General features: G+C 25.8%; 12 protein-coding genes and 1 non-coding gene across 13 annotated transcripts; 7 read left to right on the top strand and 6 right to left on the bottom strand.

Annotated features, from left to right (window-relative positions):
• Positions 1-636: 636 nt before the first annotated feature.
• Positions 637-2226, top strand: T552_04075 (hypothetical protein; the record flags this gene model as incomplete). The annotated part of the gene is made up of 2 exons (XM_018372126.1): positions 637-1555; positions 1610-2226. The coding sequence occupies 2 exons, from the start codon at positions 637-639 to the stop codon at positions 2032-2034; spliced, it is 1344 nt and encodes a 447-aa protein (XP_018226957.1). The 3' UTR covers positions 2035-2226.
• A 19-nt stretch (positions 2227-2245) lies between these two features.
• On the top strand, positions 2246-3775 carry T552_04074 (hypothetical protein; the record flags this gene model as incomplete). The annotated part of the gene is made up of 3 exons (XM_018372125.1): positions 2246-2732; positions 2783-3182; positions 3222-3775. Exons 1-3 carry the CDS (start codon positions 2262-2264, stop codon positions 3773-3775), a joined length of 1425 nt encoding a protein of 474 aa, XP_018226956.1. The 5' UTR covers positions 2246-2261.
• A 230-nt stretch (positions 3776-4005) lies between these two features.
• Positions 4006-5202, bottom strand: T552_00642 (hypothetical protein). Its single transcript, XM_018369252.1, has 2 exons — positions 5031-5202; positions 4006-4979 (listed from the first exon to the last, which is right to left on the bottom strand). The coding sequence occupies exons 1-2, from the start codon at positions 5155-5157 to the stop codon at positions 4051-4053; spliced, it is 1056 nt and encodes a 351-aa protein (XP_018226955.1). The 5' UTR covers positions 5158-5202; the 3' UTR covers positions 4006-4050.
• Positions 5203-5748: 546 nt separating this feature from the next.
• T552_00641 (hypothetical protein) lies at positions 5749-6961 on the bottom strand. The gene is made up of 6 exons (XM_018369251.1): positions 6768-6961; positions 6457-6721; positions 6302-6413; positions 6067-6257; positions 5878-6022; positions 5749-5837 (listed from the first exon to the last, which is right to left on the bottom strand). Exons 1-6 carry the CDS (start codon positions 6913-6915, stop codon positions 5793-5795), a joined length of 906 nt encoding a protein of 301 aa, XP_018226954.1. The 5' UTR covers positions 6916-6961; the 3' UTR covers positions 5749-5792.
• Positions 6962-7553: 592 nt separating this feature from the next.
• On the top strand, positions 7554-9574 carry T552_00640 (hypothetical protein). The gene is made up of 9 exons (XM_018369250.1): positions 7554-7892; positions 7939-7997; positions 8043-8083; positions 8129-8562; positions 8608-8977; positions 9023-9205; positions 9250-9340; positions 9382-9418; positions 9464-9574. Exons 1-9 carry the CDS (start codon positions 7587-7589, stop codon positions 9530-9532), a joined length of 1590 nt encoding a protein of 529 aa, XP_018226953.1. The 5' UTR covers positions 7554-7586; the 3' UTR covers positions 9533-9574.
• Positions 9575-9972: 398 nt separating this feature from the next.
• On the bottom strand, positions 9973-14535 carry T552_00639 (hypothetical protein). The gene is made up of 15 exons (XM_018369249.1): positions 14500-14535; positions 14348-14453; positions 14223-14306; positions 13322-14179; positions 13107-13274; positions 12639-13057; positions 12505-12594; positions 12237-12455; positions 11857-12196; positions 11407-11814; positions 10704-11365; positions 10509-10662; positions 10402-10465; positions 10067-10360; positions 9973-10016 (listed from the first exon to the last, which is right to left on the bottom strand). Exons 1-15 carry the CDS (start codon positions 14514-14516, stop codon positions 10003-10005), a joined length of 3897 nt encoding a protein of 1298 aa, XP_018226952.1. The 5' UTR covers positions 14517-14535; the 3' UTR covers positions 9973-10002.
• Positions 14536-15278: 743 nt separating this feature from the next.
• T552_04073 (hypothetical protein) lies at positions 15279-15911 on the top strand (the record flags this gene model as incomplete). Its single annotated transcript, XM_018372124.1, is given in 8 exon segments — positions 15279-15290; positions 15451-15461; positions 15487-15493; positions 15503-15525; positions 15538-15599; positions 15678-15720; positions 15751-15833; positions 15880-15911. Coding segments are annotated over 8 exon segments (273 nt in total).
• Positions 15912-16512: 601 nt separating this feature from the next.
• Positions 16513-17114, bottom strand: T552_00638 (hypothetical protein; the record flags this gene model as incomplete). The annotated part of the gene is given in 4 exon segments (XM_018369248.1): positions 16513-16715; positions 16760-16793; positions 16809-16843; positions 17096-17114. 4 exon segments carry the CDS (start codon positions 17112-17114, stop codon positions 16513-16515), a joined length of 291 nt encoding a protein of 96 aa, XP_018226950.1.
• Positions 17115-17814: 700 nt separating this feature from the next.
• On the top strand, positions 17815-18762 carry T552_00637 (ubiquitin-conjugating enzyme E2-20 kDa). The gene is made up of 7 exons (XM_018369247.1): positions 17815-17856; positions 17907-18011; positions 18065-18092; positions 18170-18259; positions 18308-18448; positions 18495-18571; positions 18619-18762. The coding sequence occupies exons 2-7, from the start codon at positions 17911-17913 to the stop codon at positions 18713-18715; spliced, it is 534 nt and encodes a 177-aa protein (XP_018226949.1). The 5' UTR covers positions 17815-17856; positions 17907-17910; the 3' UTR covers positions 18716-18762.
• Positions 18763-18955: 193 nt separating this feature from the next.
• T552_00636 (hypothetical protein) lies at positions 18956-19736 on the bottom strand. Its single transcript, XM_018369246.1, has 2 exons — positions 19296-19736; positions 18956-19251 (listed from the first exon to the last, which is right to left on the bottom strand). Exons 1-2 carry the CDS (start codon positions 19688-19690, stop codon positions 19002-19004), a joined length of 645 nt encoding a protein of 214 aa, XP_018226948.1. The 5' UTR covers positions 19691-19736; the 3' UTR covers positions 18956-19001.
• A 72-nt stretch (positions 19737-19808) lies between these two features.
• On the top strand, positions 19809-21835 carry T552_00635 (hypothetical protein). The gene is made up of 9 exons (XM_018369245.1): positions 19809-19845; positions 19895-20050; positions 20096-20197; positions 20241-20355; positions 20401-20621; positions 20665-20789; positions 20836-21088; positions 21133-21615; positions 21655-21835. The coding sequence occupies exons 2-9, from the start codon at positions 19912-19914 to the stop codon at positions 21789-21791; spliced, it is 1575 nt and encodes a 524-aa protein (XP_018226947.1). The 5' UTR covers positions 19809-19845; positions 19895-19911; the 3' UTR covers positions 21792-21835.
• Positions 21836-22053: 218 nt separating this feature from the next.
• On the top strand, positions 22054-22152 carry T552_05007. The gene has a single exon. It is a non-coding gene; the product is annotated as a tRNA-Arg (tRNA).
• Positions 22153-22333: 181 nt separating this feature from the next.
• Positions 22334-23817, bottom strand: T552_00633 (hypothetical protein). The gene is made up of 5 exons (XM_018369244.1): positions 23588-23817; positions 23487-23545; positions 23376-23440; positions 23229-23334; positions 22334-23187 (listed from the first exon to the last, which is right to left on the bottom strand). Exons 1-5 carry the CDS (start codon positions 23769-23771, stop codon positions 22378-22380), a joined length of 1224 nt encoding a protein of 407 aa, XP_018226946.1. The 5' UTR covers positions 23772-23817; the 3' UTR covers positions 22334-22377.
• Positions 23818-23848: the final 31 nt, after the last annotated feature.

Below are 23848 nucleotides of genomic sequence, written 5' to 3'. Positions count from 1 at the left end.
TGCATAATATTGAATTTATGATTTTAGCAGCGTTTTTATTCTTAATATTATTTTATTACATCTCTTTTTTGGGCAATTGTATATAGATGGAAGTCTGGTTCTATATGTATAGGGAAGAGGGTTGATTTGAAACTTGAAATATAAAAACGTTAGCCGTATAAAAAGATAATTGACTATTTAGTTAATAAATTGTTTATCGTTATAGAATGATTTTGCATATATGTTTTGTATTTGTTTAAAATTGAAATTATAATATTTTGATATTTATATATTTTCTAATGTGTATCTTCGATATCATCGTTGTTTTAAACTTTTGATTAGATATGAGATTATGATTGCTATTTCAAATATACCCTTTTATTTTTTATATAGATAAATTTTATTCACCTAATATCCAATTATATGAATTTTTGTAATTTTTATATATTCATATTATTTTTTAAAAGTTATAAAATTTGTAATGATAATTTATAATTCACTCTTATGATAAACTCTGAAATTTAGATATATTATATTCTTATAAATCAAAAGAATTATGATTTTAAATCTCAATTCTTAATAAAAATAAAATTATTGAATTGGATAAATATATTTTATTGTTAGATGTTTACGATCTTAATTACAACAAATACAAAAATGCATTCTCTATTAAATTTTTGGATATTAATTATAGCATTTGTTTTGGGAGTTATAGGTCGTGGTGATTTGGGATTTTCTATTAGTACTAGGAAATTGGATGGGAATTGCAAAAGTACACAGGATTATTTAGATGATATTTCATTAATTTCTTCATATTCAAAATTTATTCGTATTTTTTCAATTAGTGATTGCAATTCTATGAAAAATATTATGCCTGCTATAATCCCTAGTGGTATGAAGATTATTCTTGGAATTTGGCCAGGTGGTGTTGATACCGCGCAATTCAATGATCAATTGTCGCTACTAAAGGAAATTCCACAAGAACACGTTCCTTATATTTATGCAATTTCAGTAGGATCAGAAGTTCTTTATCGCAAGGATTATTCAGATGATGTTTTATTGAGTCAAATTACTACTGTTCGTAATTTGTTAAATCAGATGAATTTTCAAACTATTAAAGTTGGAATGGCGGATACTTGGAATGTATTTGCTGATGGAACAGCGAATAGAATTATTGGAGCCTTAGATATTGCTTTTGTTAATTCTTTTCCATATTGGCAGGGTTTTGCAGTAGAACATTCTACTTATACATTTTTTGCTGATATTTCCAATACTTTCAATGTTATTAGGTCTATAAACCATAATGTTGAAATATGGATTGGTGAAACTGGATGGCCTACAGATGGTGTCCCTTATGGAGCTGCTATACCTAATGTTGAAAATGCTGCTTATTTTTGGGCCAATGTCATTTGTTCGTCTTTATTTAATGATCTTAGTGTTCTTGTTTTTGAATTAATGGATGAGCCGTGGAAAGGAGATGCTGTTGGTTTAAGTGGTCAAAGTTCAAATGTTGAAAAATTTTGGGGTGTTTTTGCGATTGATAGAAAACAAAAGTACAGTTTAGAATGTCCTAAAGGTATTGTATTTTGTTATTTTTTATTATTTAGTTTAAAGGTTAATATTTTTTTAGAATCTGAGAGAGTTATACCTTCTATTAATAGTAAAGTTATTACTTCATCAGATTCAGGAAATAAAGATAATGGTGAATCAAAAGTAGATTCTGGCAATACAGATAATGGTGAATCAAATGTAGATTCTGGCAATACAGATAATGGTGGATCAAATGTAGATTCTGGCAATACAGATAATAGTGGATCAAATGTAGATTTTGGAAATATAGATAATGGTGAATCAAATGTAGATTTTGGAAATATAGATAATGGTGAATCAAATGTAGATTCTGGCAATGCAGATCATGATAGTCTTGATGATAATTTTCATGATTCTTTAACAGATATAAAAGAACCAAATATGTCATCTCGCATTTCATTTTCTTTAAAAAATGCATTTTATTTAAGTTTTACTGCATTTTTGTTTTTATTCTTTTTTTATTAAAGTTATAGGCATTATTTTGATATTGGAAACTATTGGGTATTTTTAGTGTTATACTATCAGGATTGAACTAATATTAGTCTATTTATTCTTAGCCCTAAATTTAAAAAAATAATCATAAAGTTTTAAAAAAAATATCGAAAAATAATCATCAAAATATGAATGAATTAATAAAATGTATATAAAATATTCATAATAAAGATAGTTTTTATAGGACTGTTTGCCTACTTATGGGTGTAAAATATCTTATTTCGTTTCTTCGCCGATTTGCACCAGATTCTATTAAAAAAGTTGATGAGAAAGAATTGAGATATAAAACGTTAGCAATTGATGGTACATTACTTATTCGTCGTATGTTTTCATCGCCTTGGGTCCCTGCATTGGATAAATATCGTCATATTCTATGGACACTATATCTTGCAAGAATTTGTAGATTTTATAAAGTAATACCAATTGTTGTGTTTGATGGACAACGTTCTGCACCAGAAAAATCTGATGAACGAATTAGAAGGACAAATATTAAGGAGGATAATAGAAAAAATTTTGTAGAAAACATAAATCAAGCTGCTCGTTTGAAAAATTTAATAGGAATTGCATATCAAATGTCAAAATTAAACATGCAAGATAGAGAGGTTATTGATTTGTTTTTAAAGAAAGCAATTTATGTATATAATAATTTTGAATGTGAAATCTCTGGTTCAGTAAGTTTAGAATGGATGATTAATTTTATAGAAATTAATTTATATTATAGAATTCTTATCAATCTGATTTAGGAATAAAACTGCAAATATGGATGAAAAATGAATTTTCTATATATAAAAATGGAAATTGCATCTTGGAAAGTCTTTTAAAGCAGATAATTGATTATATTTGTAAAATTTCTTTGAATTCAACTGTTGAATTAGCATCCGAACTTTCTACACTAGTTAACTTATTAGATCCACATATTTCATACATGGTTAGGGATAATTTGGAAAGACAACAAATGTCTATGAATATGCTTATTGAAAAACTATCTCGTCGTTTATCTGCTCCTACATGGAAACAAATTAATCAAACAAAAACTATCTTTAAAATTCTTGGAATGACTGTTTTGACATCTCCTCCTGGATATGAAGCAGAAGCTGTTGCAAGTTCTTTAGTTAATAATGGTATTTTTTTTTTTTTTTGCATACTTAACAATATTTTAGGAATTGCTGATTTTGTCGTAACAGAAGATACTGATACATTATTATTTAATGCTAAGATGCTTCGAGGTTTTATGTCAATGAAAAATTTAATTAATGGAAGGAATAATTTTTTCCCCTCTTCAAATATGTATATGATTGATCCTATTGATGTTCGATTAAATCTGGGTAATATTTCTATAGATTCGTTTATTGACTTTGCAATATTATCTGGAACAGATTTTTGTAAAACAATAAAAGGATTAGGATGTCATGGGGCCTTTTTTCTTATTCAAAAATATAAAAACATAGAGTCGATTTTAGAAAATCTTTCTAAATTTAAGACAAAAGATGGTAGGCAGAAATATGTTGCTCCAGAAAATTATATTCAAGAAGTTCAAATTGCTAGAAAAGTATTTATGCGTGTCTCACATATGCATTTTTTTGATCATAAATTAATAATTTCTGATAATTCATTGTTTAATATTAAAGAGAAAGATTGGAAAGAGCTTGAGAATAGTATTATTGATAAGTATAAATTAAAACAATTAAATTTATCGTTTTTTTCTACTTTTTAGAAATTATCTTTTTATAAAGTTATAGAATAGTAAAAGACATTTCTGAGGGTTTTTTTCATGATTACATTTGATTATGTATCTGGTTTTTTTATAAGAATGTTATTTGTTTTGGGTAAAATTATTAAATTAGAAATACATAAAATAAAATTATTGCATCAAATGACAATTTGCATTATTGTAGTAATGAATTTAATTTTATTTTCTTAGTTGCAGATAAGATTTACACATAAATTCAAAAAGAAAAAAGTATTCCAAGAAATGATAATAATGTTTTTTTATAATCTATAAGTAGGAACAAGGGTCATTAATAAAGATATCGTCATTACTGTAATCCCAATCAATAATAGTACCCATAAAGCTCGTTTTAGTAATAGTTTTTTAACATATGGTTCTCGTATGCGCATATATGATAGAAATGTTGTTTCTGATAGTCCAATAATGACCAAAATAGGGTCGAGAAAGTATTGATGTGCATAAATACAATATATTCCTATTAAAAATGGTAAAAATATCCATGATCGTTCACTTTTTGTTGCGCCGAGGAAAATTAGAGTGAATCCTGCCCAAAGTCCTGCAAATAATGATAAAAGACCTATAAGTAATCGAAGAAGACTGCTTAATGGGATAATATTTCCCAAGGCTTTGGCTCTTAAAAAACCTGGATAGGCATCACGTTCCATCGCCTGAAATACATAATCTCTTGCTTCATCAAAAACTTCTGGATCGTCCCTGCCATCTGTTTCAATTGCTGTTGCAATTCCCCGAAGAATATGAGAAGGAAGTGCAACTTCTCTTTCTGCACCTTGAATTAAGTATGCATAAAGTACTCGTTCTGCAGATGCACGAATATCTTTACGATTGATCGTTTGTGTCACTTCTGAAGAATTACGAGATTCTTCCGATGACAAATAGGATTCTCTTTTTCGTCCTTTGTTTCCACTAGTACGGTTATTGTTTAAGTCATTGCCCATAGGTCCAAAGTTGTGAAGATTTGATGCTACAATATGAACATCTATATCTTTTTCTGAACACATAGTAGAACGCAAATAATCGCCTTCTTCTCCTTCTTTAAAGTTTTTTAGCTTCTCTTTTGCTTCTTTATCAAATTTTTCTGGTGTTGAAACAAGAATAGATTTTCGTAGTTCTCGCACATAAAGGCGGCATAATGATGTATGTTGCATAATATCTAACCACAAATCAAGGTCTACAATAAAAAATGGTCAATTTAATTCAGAAAGACTTTTTATATGCATACAGTCCACACTTTGTGCTTGATCTCGCATATAGATATAGAAATTAAACAGATCAACTGGAGGTTCTGCTCTCCGCGAAAGCACCTCATGTAATGTTGGCAATCGATCACGAGAATCTTTAAATGACATAATAGATGATGTCTTTATTGAAGCATATATATATCAGTTTCTTTTTTTATTGAAATACATATTTGTTTTAAATATAATATTAGGTTTTTTAATATTTAATTGGTTTACTAAGTTCGATCACGTGACAACCTTGAATTAAATACACGATAATAAATCATTGTAAATAAATATATTAAGAAGTATTTTTATTAATTTAAAAATAATTTAAGTAGTATTATGTTTTTATTTGTATTTATTTTGTGAGAAAATGTAATGAAATTGAAATTTTTTAATATTTTAAATCAGTTTTTAATAGAATTTTGAGTATAGATTTAGAAAATAAATTAATTAAATATTTTTTGTATAATATTGATATGATCTGATTAATTTTAAGTGAAATGAAGTATAGTATAATAATTGTTATAAATAAATATTAAGTAATTAAAAATGACATTTTAATTATACGATAACTAAGATATCTTAAATGTATATAAAATATGTTTTGAATATATATATATAGAATATATAGAATATTTGATTTTAATAGTAAGTAATTATATTTTTAAGGGTAATATGATTATTTTGTACAATGTTAACTATATTATTGATAATATTTCGAATGGTCAGCATAAATATATTAAATATCATTATTTTATTTATTCATTATGAAAGTGATTATCTTCTTTTGTACTTGATAATATCTATAATTTTTAATGGAATTAAATTAAACATATATTATACTCTGAAATCTACGAAATTATATTTTCCTTCTCCTCTTTCGATCATAAACTGTATACTTAATACCCCGTTTTCATCCGTCCTTATACTCGCTTTAATTGCTGAAGACATTGCATGAATTGAATGTTGTATCATAGAAAATTTATAACTATAAATATCGTTAGTCTTTTTTTTTTAATTATAAAAATATACGTATTTTCAACAACACTTGAACAAGAAAATGTTTCAATAACATCTCTTTCATTTGTATAATCTATTATTACACTACCCATAGTGCCCACTGAACTTAAGCGTAGATGTGGGTGCTGTGGTGATGAACGTATTGTAAGTAGTTCACTAGAGCTGAATTCCAATTCTTGTATAGCATCGTAGAGAGATTCGCTCTATAATATATTTAGTGATAAAAATAAATACATTATAACTTCACTTTTATTATAATTTTTTGGTTTAATTTATTATTTTGTAAAAATATATCAATAAGATTTTCTTTTTCAAATGTAGTAAGTTCACATGTTGTAATCATCCCGCTTTCCTGTATTCTTTAGAGCATTAAATATGTTAATACTAATATTTAGATAATACATAAAAACAAAAGGATGCCCATAACCCATGTAAGATAAATGGCAATTACCCCCTACACGTAAAATATTCTGCTGCTGCAATTTTCTATTGAACACAAAATTCTTTTCTTTCAGGTCATTATTCATAATATTAAAGCATTCTAACATAGCTAAAAGTGAAACTGTAAAAAATATTGGTGTACTAGAATTATTGTTATCCATAGAGTCATCATTAGAAGAATTAAAGCGATAAAATGAAAACATGTCTTTATCTAGAAATGCATGAGCTAAAGGAATATTAGTCTTCTATATAATATATATGTTTTCTATGACCTTGTAATGAAAGGCCATCTTCGACTGTTAATTTAAGTCCTTCTGACGATATTTTGACTACACATCTTGGCTTAAAAGCAATACATTTTAATAATGTAATAATAGGAATGACATTGTCAGTAACTGCGCTGAATATCGGTTCACCCATTTGTTTTTTTGCCTTTTTAAAATGTTAAACAATACATTAAGATTTATTAATAAAACGATATTAGATCTAAGAGTAAATTAAATAAATGGAAAATTTTAAATTATATTGAATTGTATATTTGATTCATTTATATAATAAATAAAATTTTAATAGATTTTAATAATTAATGTTACACATAAACTCCTACAGCACATATCAAATAAACAGCACTAAACCTATATATATTTAATATGATACTTATTACATTTAATTTCATGTTGCTTACCCAAAAAAAATACAAGATAGTAAAGCATAGCTGATTTGCTTAAATTTATAAATTTTTTTTGCTGTTTCTTTATATTTTGTTCTAAAAAAAATTAATGTTAATTATACAATTTAATAAATATTACAGTTTAAATAGTATTGTAAATAGAAAGCCAAAAAGTAATAATATAAATGCTATTTTTTTATGATACTTTACGGGAATTAATGGTAAAAATGCTTCCGCTTCCTCATAAGTTTTCTAAGTTATAAATAAGTTGAATTAATCCTCATTCATCATTTATATACCGATGTCCTTTCATATAAATAATCCATACTTGTACTAATTTCTTAAAGATATTATTTATTTAATTTTTTAAGTATTTAAAATAATCGATGAATAATTTAGATAAAATAAATTACAATGAAGTATGGCATTAAATGAAAATTCTGATGATACTGTTCTAAGATATCCGTTCCCAATCGATGGGTCCTCTTCAATACCTGATATATATAAGTTTATGATTGTTGCTCGTCATTCATCATGTTCATATAGCAATTGTGTTTGTATGGGATGGAAACCTATTGATAATCCGAATAGAATTACAAAGAAGGAATGCATGTCATGTAATCATACCATTTATGAGCATGTTGGGGAAATAGATGCTGTAGATACTGCGAAAGATGAATTTATTCGAAAAGTTAAAGTTGCAAATAGATGTGATGAGTTATTGAATGTAGGGATATATTTTTATTATACTATTTTCTAATAATATTTCTAAGGAAAGTGGTATGCTGTTTGATTTTGATTATATAAATGATGATATTAAATCATTGAGAAAGTATAAAACTTTTTAATATTATTACAAGCAATTTATTTTTATTAGACAAATGGTACTTCCTAGTGATTCGTCTGACTTCAATACAAGTATTTAAGTTATATATTAAGATAATTTATTTATTATTTTATTAGATTTAAAAAGAAGATGTTGTGATGAATCTTTTTCAGAATTCAAAAAACATAAGGATTTTGAAAAAAATGTAAATAATATTACTCTACAGGAAAGCGAAAATAATGTTGATTCTAATTTTCATTCATTCTCGGCTAAAGAAAAACCTGTTCTTATTGAAGAAAGAGAGGGCCTTATTGAATTTCGTGTAGTAAACAATGATAATTCTCGAGATAATTTAATAATTCTTACTGGACTTAAAAATATTTTCCAGAAACAGCTCCCTAAGATGCCTAGGGAATATATTGCTAGACTTATATATGATCGTAATCATTTATCTATGGTTATTGTAAAGAAGCCGTTAACAGTTGTGGGTGGTATTACTTATCGTCCTTTTAATCACAGGAAATTTGCAGAAATTGTATTTTGTGCAATAACTTCTTCTGAACAAGTGAAGGTTTTTTATTTTCTATTTTTTTTTTCATATTATTTAATTATAAAGGGTTATGGATCGCATTTAATGAATCATCTTAAAGATTATGTTAAAGGAACTTCCCCTATTATGCATTTTTTAACATATGCGGATAATTATGCCATTGGTTATTTTAAAAAGCAAGGATTTTCTAAGGATATTACTTTGGATAAGCCTATTTGGATAGGATATATTAAGGATTATGAAGGTGGGACTATTATGCAATGTAGTATGCTGTCACGAGTACGTTATTTGGAATCTTCTCAAATGCTAGCTAAACAAAAATATGCTATTCAAGAAATTATTAGAAAAAAATCTAGGTCGCATATTATATACCCTGGCTTAGATATTTTTAAAAAGGGTATTACAGTGATAGATCCTCTTTCAATTCCTGGGCTGAGTATTTTATTTCATGTGTTTAATATATAGTTAATGATTATCTTAGAAGAAATAGGATGGTCTCCAGAAATGGACGAGTTTTTACAAAGACCAAAGCGTGCTGTTTTTTACCCTACTCTTCAACATTTACTTACTGAAATGCAAAATCATCCATCTGCATGGCCATTTATTCAGCCTGTTAATAAAGATGAGGTTCCAGATTATTATGATGTTATAAAAGAGCCTATGGGTAATTTTCAGAATTACTTTTTATATTAAATTAATTTAATGTAGATTTATCGACCATGGAGTTTAAATTGGATAATGATCATTACGATTCTGTAGAAGGTTTTTTGTATGATGCTAGATTAATATTTAACAATTGGTATGTAATTATCTTTAAAGTATTTTAACTTAATAATATAGTCGATCATATAATAATGAAACAACGACATATTATAAGGTTTTGTTTTTATTAATATATATATCTAAATTTGACTTTATATAGAATGCTACGAAATTAGAGAAGTTTTTAATTTCAAAAATAAAAGAGACTGAATATAGTTATTTTATCTAAAATTAAAATATGTTATAAAGTCTACTACATTTAAGGATTTATAATTTAGAATAATTTTGATAATATTATGAGCAATATTGTTTGTTTTTAGGATTTTGGTGATTAATTTTATTATGTTTTTTAAATAATTTATTAAATTTAATATATTTTAGATGATTTTAATCGTGTCAGTTTCTAAAGTAATATGGAAATTAATATTGTAAATATGCAATTTTTTATTTGTTATATAGTTTTAAGTTATTTTTTTATTTATAAAAAATATATATCTAAAATTAAAAAAATATTTTGATGATTTTTTGTTAATATAAAATCTATTTAGAACAAGGTAAAGTTTAAAAATTAATAAAGAATAATGAAAAGCTAATAGTAATACATTAGAAAATATTTAAACTTGCTTAAAATGTTGTATATCTTTGCAATTATTAATAAATATATGTTTATTATATTTTAATATTAATTTTTGTTTGGTATTATATTACTTCGGCTAATATAAGACGGTTAATTATTTCATGAAAATTAATGGAATATACATACATATTCTTTGTCTTTCAATTACACTCTTTTGTTGTTCATTTCGACTAATTCTGTAATAGTAATCACAATAATCATTGCAACTCATCATTCTTAGAAAATCTTCATCATGTGTAATAATAATTAGTTGAAAATTAGCCTGTTGGCGTCGTTGGCGGATAATATTTGCTAAAGACATAGCTAAGGATTGTATATTTTCACGATCGAGGTTAGTTGTTGGTTCATCTAGTGCTAAAATACCACAATTTATACCAAAACATTCTGCTAGTGCAAGCCTTATGATAATACTTGCCAAGACTTGACATCTTTAGTAAATCTTGTGGTATTATTTTACTTACCTTTTTGGCCTGCACTACATCTCCCTCTCATATCAAGTTCTGCATCACCTTTTATCATACATACCTTATACAAATTAGCTTAATTTTCGATAAGTTGATACAATTACTCTATAATTATATGATCTATTCTCTTTTGGGCTTTCACTATCTGATCTTATAAGAATAGTATCAACATCTGTTCCACAATATGTTTTTTTCCATAATTCATCGATTATTCTATTTATTTCTTCCATTTTTAGGCTATGATATTTCATTATTGCACTTTATTATTAGTAAATCACAAAATTTATGCTTTTACGAACTTATCTAATGCTTTCCCATATTTTTGTAAGTCATCATTAATTTTAGCCATTGTGCGTGTTTTTATTAGCTGTTTTCTATATTGTTCGTGTATATCTTTATATTCTTCTTCCAATTCTTTTTCATAATTTTGAAGTTGGTTGCTCATCTCCTTAATCTCACCTAATAAGCTTGCTCGTTCTGTTAATAATTGTTCATGCTTATCTTTTAGTTTAGAAGAATTTAATAAATATTGTTCTTTATCTATTTCTGCGTTCTTTTTTTCTAAATCCGAAATATTCTTTATAATTTTTGTAATTTCATTTTCTATTTTTCTACATCTCAAATTATCTGCAATATTTTTTTCTGTAGTTCTTATATCTAAAATTGCTTTTTCAAAATCATTAATTTCTTGAGTAATATTAGAAATCTTTTCATCCAATTCTATATTTAATTTTTGCATATCAGATATTTTTTCTCTGCATAAATCTAGATCTTTCTCGCTATCCTTATGTGTTTTGATTTCCAAATTGATATCAATAAGCTGGTTATAATTTTGCTGTAATTCATTTGAATATTTTTGAGCTTGGTCCTCTTTCTTCATTGCTTCTTCTCTTATTTCTTTTAAGGATTTATGAAGTTGAGATATTTGAGGGGCAAGTGTTTTTAAATTTATGTCTGCTTCCTAAGAACTATTATTAATTGTTTATTTTAAAAATTAGCTACATCAATTTCTTTATCAAATTTAGAAATATCTTCCATTATTTCGTTTTTCTTATTAATGAGGTCGTTTTTTTCCCGTAATTTATACTGTGCTTCATTCAGTTTTATTTGTGCATCTTTATAAAGGATATTATTTTCTGATATTTGAAGTTTACATGCTTCTTTTTTTGAGTGTAGAAGAAGCAGTTCTTCATCTACTTTTTTTTTATTAGATTTAAAGTTTTCAAGCTCAAATTGTAGTTCTTGAAATGTTCTGGAACTTCCTAATTCTTGTAAATTTTCTTCAGCGCTTTTAAGAGATAATGTTAAATTATTTATTTCTTTTTGATAATGAGTTATTTCAATATCTAGTTCTTTCAAAAATCGAAGCTCTTCAAGCGATTTTTTTCCTGTTTTGAGTATTTGAAAAATCTAATAAATTAATATACAACTTTTATTATAATGTTAGAATACCTCTTCTAGGTAATCCGTTAACTCTTTAATGTTATTTTCAAGATCAACCACTTTAGTTTCTTGACTAGGAATTTCGAAATCGTTTAATTGCTGAAAAGCATCAAATATAGTTTTTGTATTTTTTAAATTTTTCATCTCTTCTTCTACTTTTTTTAATGATTCTGAAAATTGGACTTCTTTATTCCGTATATTCTCTATATGTTTTCCTATAGTTTTTTCGAATTCAGAAACTTCATGATCATTAAAAGATCTCATACATAATATACAAAAGTTTTGTTCATATACTTTTGCTTTTGATTCCAAAAAATAGTCGTTTATATGCTTTAAATTTGATAAATACCTAACAATATTAGGAAGATATTGTATGTAAATGTATAAACTTTGAAATATTGTTTAATTCAAGTTCTTTGAATTCATATGTTTGCAAAAAATTAACCGGATCGCATACTTCCTGAATTTGTATTTGATATAAGTTTTTCTGGTTTATTTTGTTTTGAAGGTTCTCTTTGGCTATATTTATTTTATTTTTTGCTTCTAATAAGTTTTGTTTAGTAATTTCATATTTTTTTTCTAGCTCTTTAAGTTCATCTTTTTTCTTGCTTTATATCATTAATAATATAAAATAAATAAAGCACCGCTAAAACTTACTTATACTCGTCCTTTATAAATTGTTCTTTTGTACTAAAACTTATAGTATTTCCTATTAAATTTTCGATTTCTTTTTTATTGGTTTTGAACCTTTTAAAATAAGATTTAGAAATAAAATAAATAATTGTAATTACAATATATCAAGAGAATTCTTCTTGTTATTTAATTCTTCTTTTATAATTTGGTATTTTGCTTGAGCTTCGATTTTACTAGCTCCTTTAGCTAATTCTTCGTTTAATAGATTAATGCCTTCTTCAAGAGATCTTAGATCTTTTTTTTTTTGTCTTATTTCTTCATTCCATGCACTATTTTGAAACTCTATATTACAGTTTTTTATTTTTTCATTTATATCTGTTATTGTGCTTTCTAATATATTTATTTCCGATTCATCTATTGATAATGTGTCTAAGTTATTTTGAATAGTTTCGATTTTTTTTTCCGAAAGTCTTATATTTTGACGTGCCATTGTTTTTTTTTGCTCAAGAATATTTTCTTTGAAAACAAGTTCTTGAAGTTTTTCATTGAGTTTTCCTTCCTTTTCTCTATTTTCTTTCTTAATTTCCTTTAAACAAAAAATGAATTTTGAAAGTAAAAGAAAATACCTTTAAATTATCTAAAAAAATTGTCTGCTCATTATGTTTTGATAATATATCTTTTAAGAATGATTCCATTTCTTGATCAGTTAAATCTATGTCATAATTTATAAATTTATGATTCGAAATAATTTCTTTAATTAAATTTTGTCGTTTCAAAATTAATTTCTGAAATGTCTATAGTATCATATTAGTAATATTCATTTTTCTTTGAAATATATTACTTCTACTTTCGCTAACAATTTCCCTTCTTCTGATATAGAAATTTCCAATTCATTTCTAGAAAAATTTAATTGTTTTTTTAAATTTTCATGCTTTTTTTTTTTAAAATTAATAACTGTTAATGTATTTTCTTTTTTCTTTTCAAAATTTTCGAGCATATTTTCCAATTCCTGGCTAGTTTCTTCATAATGAGTAATGTTATTTCCTAAATCATTTAATGTATTTAATAAAAGAAGCTTTTCATGTTTTAATCTTTCTATTTCGGAAATTATGTGTTCAATTTTTTTTCCTGAACGGTGTAACTCTTCTTGTTCAGCAAGATTTAATTGGATTTGTTTATCAAGAGCATTCGCTTCAGCTTGAGTTATTGTAATTTTCTCTACGATTTCATCTAATGATTTTTTTATTTTTTCTGCTTTTTCTTTGTCTGATCTATAATGTTCTAATGTTACTTCATCGATTTTGATTGCTGTTGTTTGTTCTTTTCTAAGATTTTTTATTTGGTCTAAAGCTTTTGTATAACGAAGAGCTTCAAAAATTTCATCAAATCTTTTTTTTAAAACAGCTGGTTCACTAAGAGGCCAATTACTATCTTCTTGGTGACAAAATATCACATAATCGAGGACTGCTTTGCTAACTCCTAACGATATGGGAATTTGTGTATCAAGTTCTGCACATTTGTTGCTAAGTGCTAATCTTTCACCATTTTTAAATATTGTTAATTGTCCATCAAGAGTTTTTTGCGAACGCGTTGTCTTTTTTACTAAAAGCTGTAAGGATCTAGTACATATCATTTTTGCGCCATTTGTATTTTTAAAAGAAAGTTTAACTTGTGCAAGAACTTCTTTTTCACCACATATCTTTTGCAATATTATTAACGTTAAATTGGGTTGTAAAAGTTACATTAGGGTCATGAATAAAAGCTCCCCCTTTAGAATTAGGTGGTAAATCACCTGTAGTTGAATATTTTAAACATTCTATAATTGTCTAGAGAAAATTATGATTTAGATATTAAATAAAATCCATACTGTTTTTCCTGATCCATTGTGACCAACAATTAATGTTAAGGGACTATAAAATTGGATAGTTTCTCTGACATTAATGTCGAAGGATCGTATTCCCATAATACTTAGTCTGAAATAATTTTAATGTGAATCTTTGAATAAAGAAAAAAAATAACTTATCGATGGATGACATTTTTTAGTTAGAATACATGTTGTATAAGATATATAATTTTTAAAAGTATTAATGATTTAAAAAAATTAGGGTTTTTTTCAAGTTTTATAAAATGACTAAAATTGATTTTAGTTTCCATAGTAATCATATTTTATTTTTGAAAATTGATTTTTTGATATATATATTGAATTTAAGTACTTTAAAATAAATGTTTTCATGTATCTATTTTTATTAGGAAAAATATCTGAAATTTATAATTAAGTTTAATTTGAAATTTGAAAAAAAAAAAAGATAAAAAATTATTTATATATATTAATTTAACTTTAAAACATTTCGTTTTATTAATATTATTTGATATCTTAATATGATTTTTTATGTACTGGATTTTGCAAAAGTTTTTAAAATTTTTATTGGAAATATTAAAAAAAAATAATTAAAATATATTTAATATATTTTTAAAGTTAAAATTAATTTTATGATGCATTTATTGATTGATTGATTTAAATTAATTATTTTTTCTATATGCTAAAGATTATTTGGACTAATATTTTTATATATTTTTTATTTTTATATTAAAATTTCATATCTATAGTTTAATTATAGTTAATTACATTATATTTTAATTTCATTAAGTGAAAAGATTTAATTCTTTATGACGTAGATATAAAAACTCGCATTTTTATATTTTTGCTTATAAATGTTAATAAATGAATCTAATATTTTTAGATAATTTGATATTCTAATTATAAAAAAATTAGGGAATTTGAATATAAATATTTTTTAATGGTTACTATTGTTTATTAGAAGCTTTAAATTTTTAAATATTAGATAATTTTATTGAAATTAAAATGATGCTTTTTTATAAAGTTATTTTTTAATGATTTTTTTAATAATATTGTACGATTTATTAAAACGGCATGATTTATGCAAGTATTGATATTAGTAATTTAAAAAGATATCTATCCTGTATATACTATATCTATACATTTAGAAGCAGTGTTTTATAGATATGTTGGAAGAAATATACTATGTTTTTGATAAGTGTCTTGAAAAATCTTCTTTATTCGAAAGGATCACCTTTACTTTTTAAAAAATCAATTATAAGTAAATTGCTTTTTTCTTTGTATTTTTATTTGTTTTTGAGGAAGTATTTTTTTTTATCTGTATATATAATTGGAATAGATATATCGAATATAGACAATATATCAAAAATTATAAATAGAATGTTTTTCCAATATATTTTTGAACATAAAAGGAAGAATAGTTCTGAATCTTATCCAATAGAATATAAAAAGATATTCAGGTGGATAAATATTATGAAAACGTTGTGTACGTTAAGTTTATAATTATTTAATAAAAAATTGCTTTAAAAAAAAAAATAAAGATTCTAAAAACTGCATTGATGGAAAAAGCTGACTTAATGATGGATCTTTAGAAATGAGATCTCAAGGATCATCTGATATAAGCAGGCATGATAATTCAATAGTCTAAGATGAAAAGATAGGAACGTTTAAACTAAACTCAATTTTTGTCTGATTAGGTATTAAAGGTGGGCAATTGTTATTTTCTAGACTATTATAATTACACAAATACACGCATAAAAAAAATATTATACATTGTTTCTAAATAAAGTTTTTGTTAGCTACCTTTAACTTGCAATTTTTTCATAAGTCTATTTCCAAGTATTAAGGGATTATAGCAGAGTCCATTTTTCAAAGAAAGTAGTTTTTCCTATTTCCCCAAGGTAATTTGATACTTTTTGAAAAGTCACGTTCGGATGTATTAATTATTAATAGACCAAAAAGAGGTGCTTAAAATATCAATAGTTTTTACTTCTTTAAAATTTTTATACATAGCATAGATGAATTAATTTGATTCCATGGTTCACAAAGATATAATTTACTTTTATGTTTTTGAAATAGACAAAAATTGGAATCAAAATTAGTCAGCTCAGATCATAGAGTATTTCCAAAAAATAATGTATATAGAACTTTTTAGAACTAAGTATCTACCACTTTTATGTCATATTCTTCAATGATTTGCAATTTACTAGTATTTTTTCATTAAGAAGCAGAATTCCAGGTGCAATATACGATAGACTTCCACATTCACTAGATAACTTTCTTGTTTGATTATTATATTTGAATAATGATATGAAACCGAAATTCAATATTTTAAGATTCTTATTTCTATCATGTAATATATTTTTTGGTTTAATATCTTGTAAATATGTTATTTTAAAAATAAAGAAAAAGTATATATACCTCTATGGGCAACAGCTTTTGGGCGCAATTGTCTCTATAATATATAAACTATATAAAAATATGTATATTTTATAATTATATTTACTACATTTAAAATTGAGTAAAAAAATAATGTGCAGTTGAGGTCTATAATAAATTTGACTTTATAATATATTATATTAGCATGATTTTTTAGAAGGATTTTAGTTATATATAATTAATTTTATCAAAAAGGCTTCTTCCATGAGTATATTCTAAGGTAATTCCTTTCCAGTTAGAATTTTCATTAGATGCAATAAATCGAAGAACATTTTGATGGTAAGTACAAAATCTATGAAGGGAAACTTCACATGCAACTTGTTTTTTGTAATTGCATTTATAGTGGTTAAATTTTTATGTATAAATTTAACAAAAACATCTTCAGAAATAAAATCTTAACAAAATCTAATTTTAAATTCATGCAAATAGTATATTATAAAAAGATAAACTAATATACATAGAAAATGCTCTTGTGTCAACAATTTGCCTCTGATGAAATGGTAGCCCTCCCAAAAGTTTTTCATTCAGTAATATTTTTTCTATTATCAAAAGTTTTTTTTTACGTGATATTTATTTATATAATATTTATTTTTAGTTTTATGTTAACCTATTTTTAGAGCTATAAACTAGCGTCTGTTTATCGTTTTAGGCTATTTTTAAAATAATTATTTTTTTTGCATTTTTTAATATTATTTCTTTCAAATAGTTTGTTTTTATTTTTTTAACATAAAGTTAATATTTTGATTTTTTTTTAATGTTAACATATGTTTATGAATAATGCTTAATATGCATAATTTTATTAGTTTAGGGTTTATCTATATTTTTTATACCATTTCCGGCTGTTGCTAACCTCCCTTTGCAACGTAACGTTGTAAATGCATGTTAAAATGCTTTTTTTGAAATTATCAAAACATTAGTAATTTGAGCAACAGAAATTAGAATTCTAACTGAATAAAAGTAAGATTAACTGAATATCAGAGATAGAAGAGGAAAATCGTGAAAAAAGTGAGTTAGGATAAAGGATTTAAAAAAAGATTTCTTTTTTAGAAATCTTGTATTGGAATAAAAAATTTAAAGAGGTAAAAAAGTTAGAGGAAAATGTATTAAGCACTATGTTAATTATAGAAAGGGTTATGGATGCCCAGAACACAGTACCTGTAGACCATGATAATTCTTCTATAAAATTTGATAGATCATCAGGAGTTGTTCCTGATGGGCATAGTGTAACAAAACGGTAGATATTGTTTTATATTATCTAATATAGGTTATTAATCTTTGCTTTAATAGACTTCAAAATGAATTAATGGCGTTAATGGTAAGTGTAATATCAATAGTTTACATTTTAGAGAAATATATATATTATCGGTATATTGAAATTGATGTTATCTTTAGATGTCAGATATTCCTGGTATTTCTGCCTTTCCTGACTCGGATTCAAATCTCTTGCATTGGGCGGGTACAATTGTTGGGCCAATAGGGACGGTACGTTTTAAAAATAAAATTACCTGATATGACTTATCTATGAAACAGTATTATGAGTCTTTAACATTCAAGATCTCTATGAACTTTCCTCCAAATTATCCATATAGTGCGCCCACTATTACATTTACATCACCAATGTGGCATCCGAATGTAGACATGAGCGGTAATATTTGTTTAGATATTCTTAAAGTAAGTTTTTAAAGATTTATTTGAATATTTACCATGATGCGTTTAGGACAAATGGTCAGCTGTTTATAATGTCCAGACCATTCTTTTAAGTTTACAAAGTCTTTTGGGTGAACCAAATAATGCGTAAATATTAAGTTATCATATTAGAATAAACTAAGTATATATTATAGATCACCGTTGAACGCGCAGGCTGCAGAGCTTTGGGCTAAGGATCCTGTGGAATATAAACGGCTATTGATGCAAAGATATAGAGAAATAGATGATTGATGCATGTTTTTTTTGCTCTTTTTAAGAGTAATTAGAACAAATAAACGCTTGATGCTTAATGCTTATGTCAGAAAATATATTAGATGAAATATTATGGCTATTAATAGGCCTGAAGTAAAAAGTTTAAATGACATTGTTTTTTTGTTTCTTTAATATGCAATCCATTATTGCTTTATTGGATAGTATTGTGTAAAGATCAGCACAAGAGCATCAAATTAATTTAAAAATGCTGTAATTTTTGTTATATTACATAAATTTAAACTATTATTTCCCTTAAATTGATATTTTATGGTGCTGACGTATCTTTCCATCCATTAGTTTCCCACTGTATTCCGTTTATGCAATCTATAGTTATTTTCCTCTTATACCATCTTTTACATGGCTTTCCGGTGCGATCTAATGCTCTTAATCCAGCATTTATTGCGCCAGTATTGGCTTTAGGTCCTAATCTAGAGTGCGATAATGGTGTTGACCCAGTTTTTTGTCCATTAATAACTATATTTTGCTGTCCTTGTTTCTGGGATGCGTCTTCAACGCTAAAAATTAATTAGGTAATTGTTGTTTTTTATATTATATTTACTTTATTACTATAACTGTTGCTGCTTCTGTTTTTCTTCTTCGAATAGTTTTAGGACCTGTATTATTGGAAAGACGAGCTTTTTCCCCTGTTTTTTTTATTATATTTCCATTATTTATTATATTTGAAACAGGTGAACTAGCAAGTACTGATGATGATATAGGTAGAGGAGAAGACATTGGTGTTCCTACTGGCTCTGATTGCAATGCTAGGCGAGAAACATTGACTTTGAGTTTCACAATGCGAGATTGGTATCTAGAATTGTTTGATTTAATAGGGGTTTGGGAAGTATAGTGTTCTGCTTGAACATTATTCGTTATAGCTTCTTGTGCTGGTAATAGAATATCTTCTGAATATAGAACTGACGATAGAGATGGTGATGTTATTTTTGTTTCCATTAGATATTTAACTTTTAGTAATTTTATATATTATTATTCTATTTGAAGTTAAAGTTTTTAACGGTTAGAATCGAAAAATTAGTGTCGCAAGTTTGTTAGTTTATTTTTCTTAAAAGAATTTCAAGCGTTATTTTCCGAATAATATTGTGCATATGGTATATTTAGGATGATAATTTCAATCTGTATATTAATTGGTTTTTAAAGTTTTATTAGAAATTCGAATGACGTCTGTTAATGTTTTACATATATCTCAATCGGAAATTGAGGAACCTTTTATTCCAGAATATTTACGAGGAACTGCTTTTGCTGAGCAATATGAAACGCGATATATATCTTTTTCACGTCATGGTAGAAATTTTGGTTATAAAAGTGGGTTATTTGAATTTTTTGGTAATATATTTCTAGGCATTGGTTCCGATTTTTCTGAACTTCCATCTTCATGGAATGAGGATGATAAATGCAATCTTTTGTCTTTGGCTGGCAATGGTTTAGAAGTTAAGTTCGTAGGTAAGTGTATTGTCTTAGGATTTTTTTTCTTAAATTATAATAGGACCTGCTAAGGGCGTAGAGCAGGATGCTGCTTCTGTAAGAGCAAATAATCCTATTCCAACACGATGCGGTCTTTATTATTATGAAATTGAAATTCTTTCTAAGGGCTATGAAGGGTTAGAGAATATTTTTTAGCTTTTTTTTGTTTAATAATTTTTAAGACTTATTGGGATTGGGTTTTGTAAATCTACTGTACCTCTAAATAGATTACCTGGATGGGAATCAGATTCATGGGGATATCATGGTGATGATGGTCATTCTTTTTGTTGTCAAGGAATTGGCAAAGAATATGGACCGAAATTTACTAAAGGAGATATTATAGGGTGTGGCATTAATTTTTCTTCTGGAATTGGGTTTTATACAAAAAATGGTGTTCATCTTGGTATGCATGTTTTTCATATATAGTTGTATCTAATAAATCTTAGGAGTAGCATTTCGTGATCTTAAAGGTACGCTTTATCCTTCAGTTGGCTTGAGAACTTTAGGCGAGCATATTCGAGCAAATTTTGGAAAAAAGCCATTTGTCTTTGATATTGAACAATATATGAGGGTAAAAAATACCATTTTTGTTTCTATGATTCGTTTATATATATTAGATGGAAAAATCAAAAGCTTTTGAGAGTATTAATTCTTGGCCATCTTCTGAAGATAAAGAATACAGTGAATCCAGTATTTCTACTATTGTAAATAATCTTGTGGCATCCTATCTCTCTCATAACGGATATATGGAATCTGCAAAAACTTTTATTCAGGATGTTGAAAATAGGGAAAAGATATTTGCGAGTATGGATAAAGATTATATATTAGAATCTATAGATATTGATGATATAGATTCTGTTAATCGTCAACGTTAGGTTATTTATATTATTGTTACGTTAATTTACATTTTTAAGATATTAGAGTTGCTATTTTAAATGGTGATATAGATCTTGCATTAAAATTGACAAATATTTTTTATCCTGGACTTTTAGAGACTAATGAATCTGTTTATTTTAAATTGAAATGTCATAAATTTATCGAGATGATGCGGCAATGTTCAGAGTCTGGAAATGAAAATGATGATGAAATAATGACAGATATTACGGGAGTTTATGACAATGATAATGTGAGTTGTTTCGATTCGCTAGAAAACTCATCTATTGAGCCTCGAAATTTAAAAAAGAAAAATACTAGGTTTTTACTTTCGAAAATACTTGAATATGGACAACAGCTTCAAAAAGATTATCGAGATGATAATAGAAGCGATATTCGGAAAACCTTAGAAGATACATTTAGTCTTCTTGCTTATTCAAATCCAAAAAATAGTGCTGTATCTTATTTGTTAGATGAAAACGCTCGACAAGTAGTTGCTGAAGAATTAAATAAAGCTATTTTAGGTAAAAGTTTTCTGAATATTTCACAATTCTAATAGATAGTCTTTCTTGGGAAATCTCCTATATCGCCTTTGGAAAGATTAGTTCAATACACTTCTGTAGTAATAAGTGAACTTGGGAAAAAGGGATCTAGTGAATCTAGTTTTGTCAATATTCGTCAGGATATATTAGGTATTTAGTTGTAATAGATTAATGGTATTAGAATATAAGATGTAAAGTTTTATACTGTTATTTATATTATACTATTATTACTAAAATTGTTAAGTTATAAAATCTTTAGTTAATTAAATTTATAGCAAATACATTATTTGAAGTTTTTCGATTTTTGTAAATTAATTGAGATGGGAATATGTTTTTCTATAGAATTAATAATCTTAAACATTTTCTATTCCTAGAAATTGATATTCTTTTATTATTATATAAGAAGCAGTTGCCTGAAACGGCCGCGTGGCGCAATGGTTTAGCGTATCGGAGTCCGGTAGGGCATTGACTCTTTTAGTAGTTATCCGGAGGTTATGGGTTCGAGTCCCATCGTGGTCGCTTAAATACTGATTTTAATTTTATTATATGTTTAAATTTACTTTTTCTAAATGTATATATTATTAAAAAAAAATAAAATTTTTATATTATAATCTATTTGAAATATTTAAGTTAATTGTAATTTTACATTAACATAAAAAGTTAGAATTTTTAATCTTGAAATATTATTAAAAAAAGGATTATATATACTAAAATTCTATTTTTTGCTTTATATTTGTAAATTATTTATTTCTGCATAGGTGTTTTTGGAAGTAGGCCAAGAACTTCCTCAAGTTCTTGCTGTAAGGCGTTTTCCCTTTGAAAAGATAAGATATTGGTATTAATAGCATTTTTTGAATTATTAAAGAAAGGTTCCATTTTGTCTTCTTCTAGTGATAATAGTTTATAGTTATTTATTAATCCTCTTTCCTGTTCCTGTAATATAGGAGAAATGTTTTCATTGGAAATATTTTTGTCTATTTGATCTTCCCATTCTTTAACATAATTATCTTTATTTCCAAATAAAGATTTTTGGAAATTTCCTAAAAACTCTTTTGTTTCTTCCCAGTTACTGTTAAGTTTTTGTATTTCTTGTTTTAGAAAATATATTTCTTGATCTTTTGCTTCTGTTTTCACTAGAGGAGCATTATTTGATCGGAATACAATATCAGATAATAATTTAAGTCTGATTTGTAGTTGAGCTTCTAAAATTGTAGGGGAACTAGAAGATGAAAATAATGGTTCTGATTCTTCTTTTGTTCCAATAAGATAATCAAGATCAGATAATACCTGAAAAATAATATTATTGAGTTGTATATTAACGTTTGAGACTTTTTGAGAGAAAAGAAGAAGATTAGAAAATGCTTCTTCAGATAATTTTTCTGTCACAGTTGTATCTTCTATAACTAAAGATGGTGTACATATTGGGCCTTTATGTAGTGTTGGATTTTTTTGTATTTGCATCGTTGATAAGTTTTTATTTCTTTTTGATAATTCAGAACCTAGAAGATATTCTTTTAACCTTAGTAATTGCTGATCTCTTTTTCGAAGATCGTTCTGAAGAAGGTCAAATTATATTGGAATTATTTTAAACATACTGCGTATTGCGATTTCATATATACAATAGAACTCTTTATTTTGGATATATAGTCTTTTGTTGACTTTTTCTCGATTAGTGCTGCAGAAAGTTCTTTATTTAAATAACTATTTTTTCTTAGTAATTTTATTAATAATATTATAAATACTTGAGTTTCTTTTTTAATGAATTTATTTCTCTTTCTGCTTCTTCTAGCTTTGATTTTGTGTTATTCTGAATAATAAATTTTTTTATAAAAAAAATCAGATTAGTTTTTTACCAATTGATAAGAGTATTTTTCATTTTGAGCTTGAATTTCTTTTAATTTTTTAAGAGAATCTTAAAGGAATTAGCATATAATTATGAATAAAAAACACCTACCTTCATGTATAGCTATATCTTTATCTCCTTTATTTAAGAGACTATAAATTATTTTGATTACCTCATGTGAATCTGAAGAATTAAAATGTAAAATTCGCTGATTTTCATCTGGTAATAAGCCTCGAGAAGCAAGTGCATTATTAATATAAAGTATTCCAGATGGTAGATCTTCTGAAATATTCATATGCTAATATATTATTTCATATAATTTTATAGTATTGATGTTTTTTGTATTTTTAACGAATAATAGAATTTAGCAAA

The sequence above is a fragment of the Pneumocystis carinii genome, assembly GCF_001477545.1.
Source record: "Pneumocystis carinii B80 chromosome Unknown supercont1.3, whole genome shotgun sequence".
Taxonomy (NCBI): domain Eukaryota; kingdom Fungi; phylum Ascomycota; class Pneumocystomycetes; order Pneumocystales; family Pneumocystaceae; genus Pneumocystis; species Pneumocystis carinii.
The sequence above is the reverse complement of the archived record's forward strand: the minus strand, read 5'-3'. Positions and strand labels throughout refer to the sequence as shown.

What these genes read in the sequence shown, in the direction of transcription:
- T552_00636 (XM_018369246.1), bottom strand. Translation starts at nt 19,690, where the DNA reads ATGGAAACAAAAATAACATCACCATCTCTATCGTCAGTTCTATATTCA. An exon ending in GCAACAGTTATAGTAATAAA is followed by an intron (nt 19,252 to 19,295) that starts GTAAATATAATA and finishes ATTAATTTTTAG; the next exon opens with CGTTGAAGACGCATCCCAGA.
- T552_00639 (XM_018369249.1), bottom strand. An exon ending in AATTGTTAGCGAAAGTAGAA is followed by an intron (nt 13,275 to 13,321) that starts GTAATATATTTC and finishes ATGATACTATAG; the next exon opens with ACATTTCAGAAATTAATTTT. An exon ending in TTTATAAAGGACGAGTATAA is followed by an intron (nt 12,456 to 12,504) that starts GTAAGTTTTAGC and finishes AATGATATAAAG; the next exon opens with CAAGAAAAAAGATGAACTTA.
- T552_00633 (XM_018369244.1), bottom strand. Translation starts at nt 23,771, where the DNA reads ATGAATATTTCAGAAGATCTACCATCTGGAATACTTTATATTAATAAT. An exon ending in AGATATAGCTATACATGAAG is followed by an intron (nt 23,546 to 23,587) that starts GTAGGTGTTTTT and finishes AATTCCTTTAAG; the next exon opens with ATTCTCTTAAAAAATTAAAA. An exon ending in TCATTAAAAAAGAAACTCAA is followed by an intron (nt 23,335 to 23,375) that starts GTATTTATAATA and finishes AAGAAAAAATAG; the next exon opens with TTATTTAAATAAAGAACTTT.
- T552_00637 (XM_018369247.1), top strand. Translation starts at nt 17,911, where the DNA reads ATGGATGCCCAGAACACAGTACCTGTAGACCATGATAATTCTTCTATA. An exon ending in ATGAATTAATGGCGTTAATG is followed by an intron (nt 18,093 to 18,169) that starts GTAAGTGTAATA and finishes TGTTATCTTTAG; the next exon opens with ATGTCAGATATTCCTGGTAT. An exon ending in TTGGGTGAACCAAATAATGC is followed by an intron (nt 18,572 to 18,618) that starts GTAAATATTAAG and finishes TATATATTATAG; the next exon opens with ATCACCGTTGAACGCGCAGG.
- T552_00642 (XM_018369252.1), bottom strand. Translation starts at nt 5,157, where the DNA reads ATGTCATTTAAAGATTCTCGTGATCGATTGCCAACATTACATGAGGTG. An exon ending in TCAAGCACAAAGTGTGGACT is followed by an intron (nt 4,980 to 5,030) that starts GTATGCATATAA and finishes TTTTTATTGTAG; the next exon opens with ACCTTGATTTGTGGTTAGAT.
- T552_00635 (XM_018369245.1), top strand. Translation starts at nt 19,912, where the DNA reads ATGACGTCTGTTAATGTTTTACATATATCTCAATCGGAAATTGAGGAA. An exon ending in ACGTCATGGTAGAAATTTTG is followed by an intron (nt 20,051 to 20,095) that starts GTTATAAAAGTG and finishes ATATATTTCTAG; the next exon opens with GCATTGGTTCCGATTTTTCT. An exon ending in TTTAGAAGTTAAGTTCGTAG is followed by an intron (nt 20,198 to 20,240) that starts GTAAGTGTATTG and finishes AAATTATAATAG; the next exon opens with GACCTGCTAAGGGCGTAGAG.
- T552_00640 (XM_018369250.1), top strand. Translation starts at nt 7,587, where the DNA reads ATGGCATTAAATGAAAATTCTGATGATACTGTTCTAAGATATCCGTTC. An exon ending in GATGTGATGAGTTATTGAAT is followed by an intron (nt 7,893 to 7,938) that starts GTAGGGATATAT and finishes AATATTTCTAAG; the next exon opens with GAAAGTGGTATGCTGTTTGA. An exon ending in AAACAACGACATATTATAAG is followed by an intron (nt 9,419 to 9,463) that starts GTTTTGTTTTTA and finishes GACTTTATATAG; the next exon opens with AATGCTACGAAATTAGAGAA.
- T552_00641 (XM_018369251.1), bottom strand. Translation starts at nt 6,915, where the DNA reads ATGGGTGAACCGATATTCAGCGCAGTTACTGACAATGTCATTCCTATT. An exon ending in TCAAGTGTTGTTGAAAATAC is followed by an intron (nt 6,023 to 6,066) that starts GTATATTTTTAT and finishes CGATATTTATAG; the next exon opens with TTATAAATTTTCTATGATAC. An exon ending in ATAATTTCGTAGATTTCAGA is followed by an intron (nt 5,838 to 5,877) that starts GTATAATATATG and finishes TAAAAATTATAG; the next exon opens with ATATTATCAAGTACAAAAGA.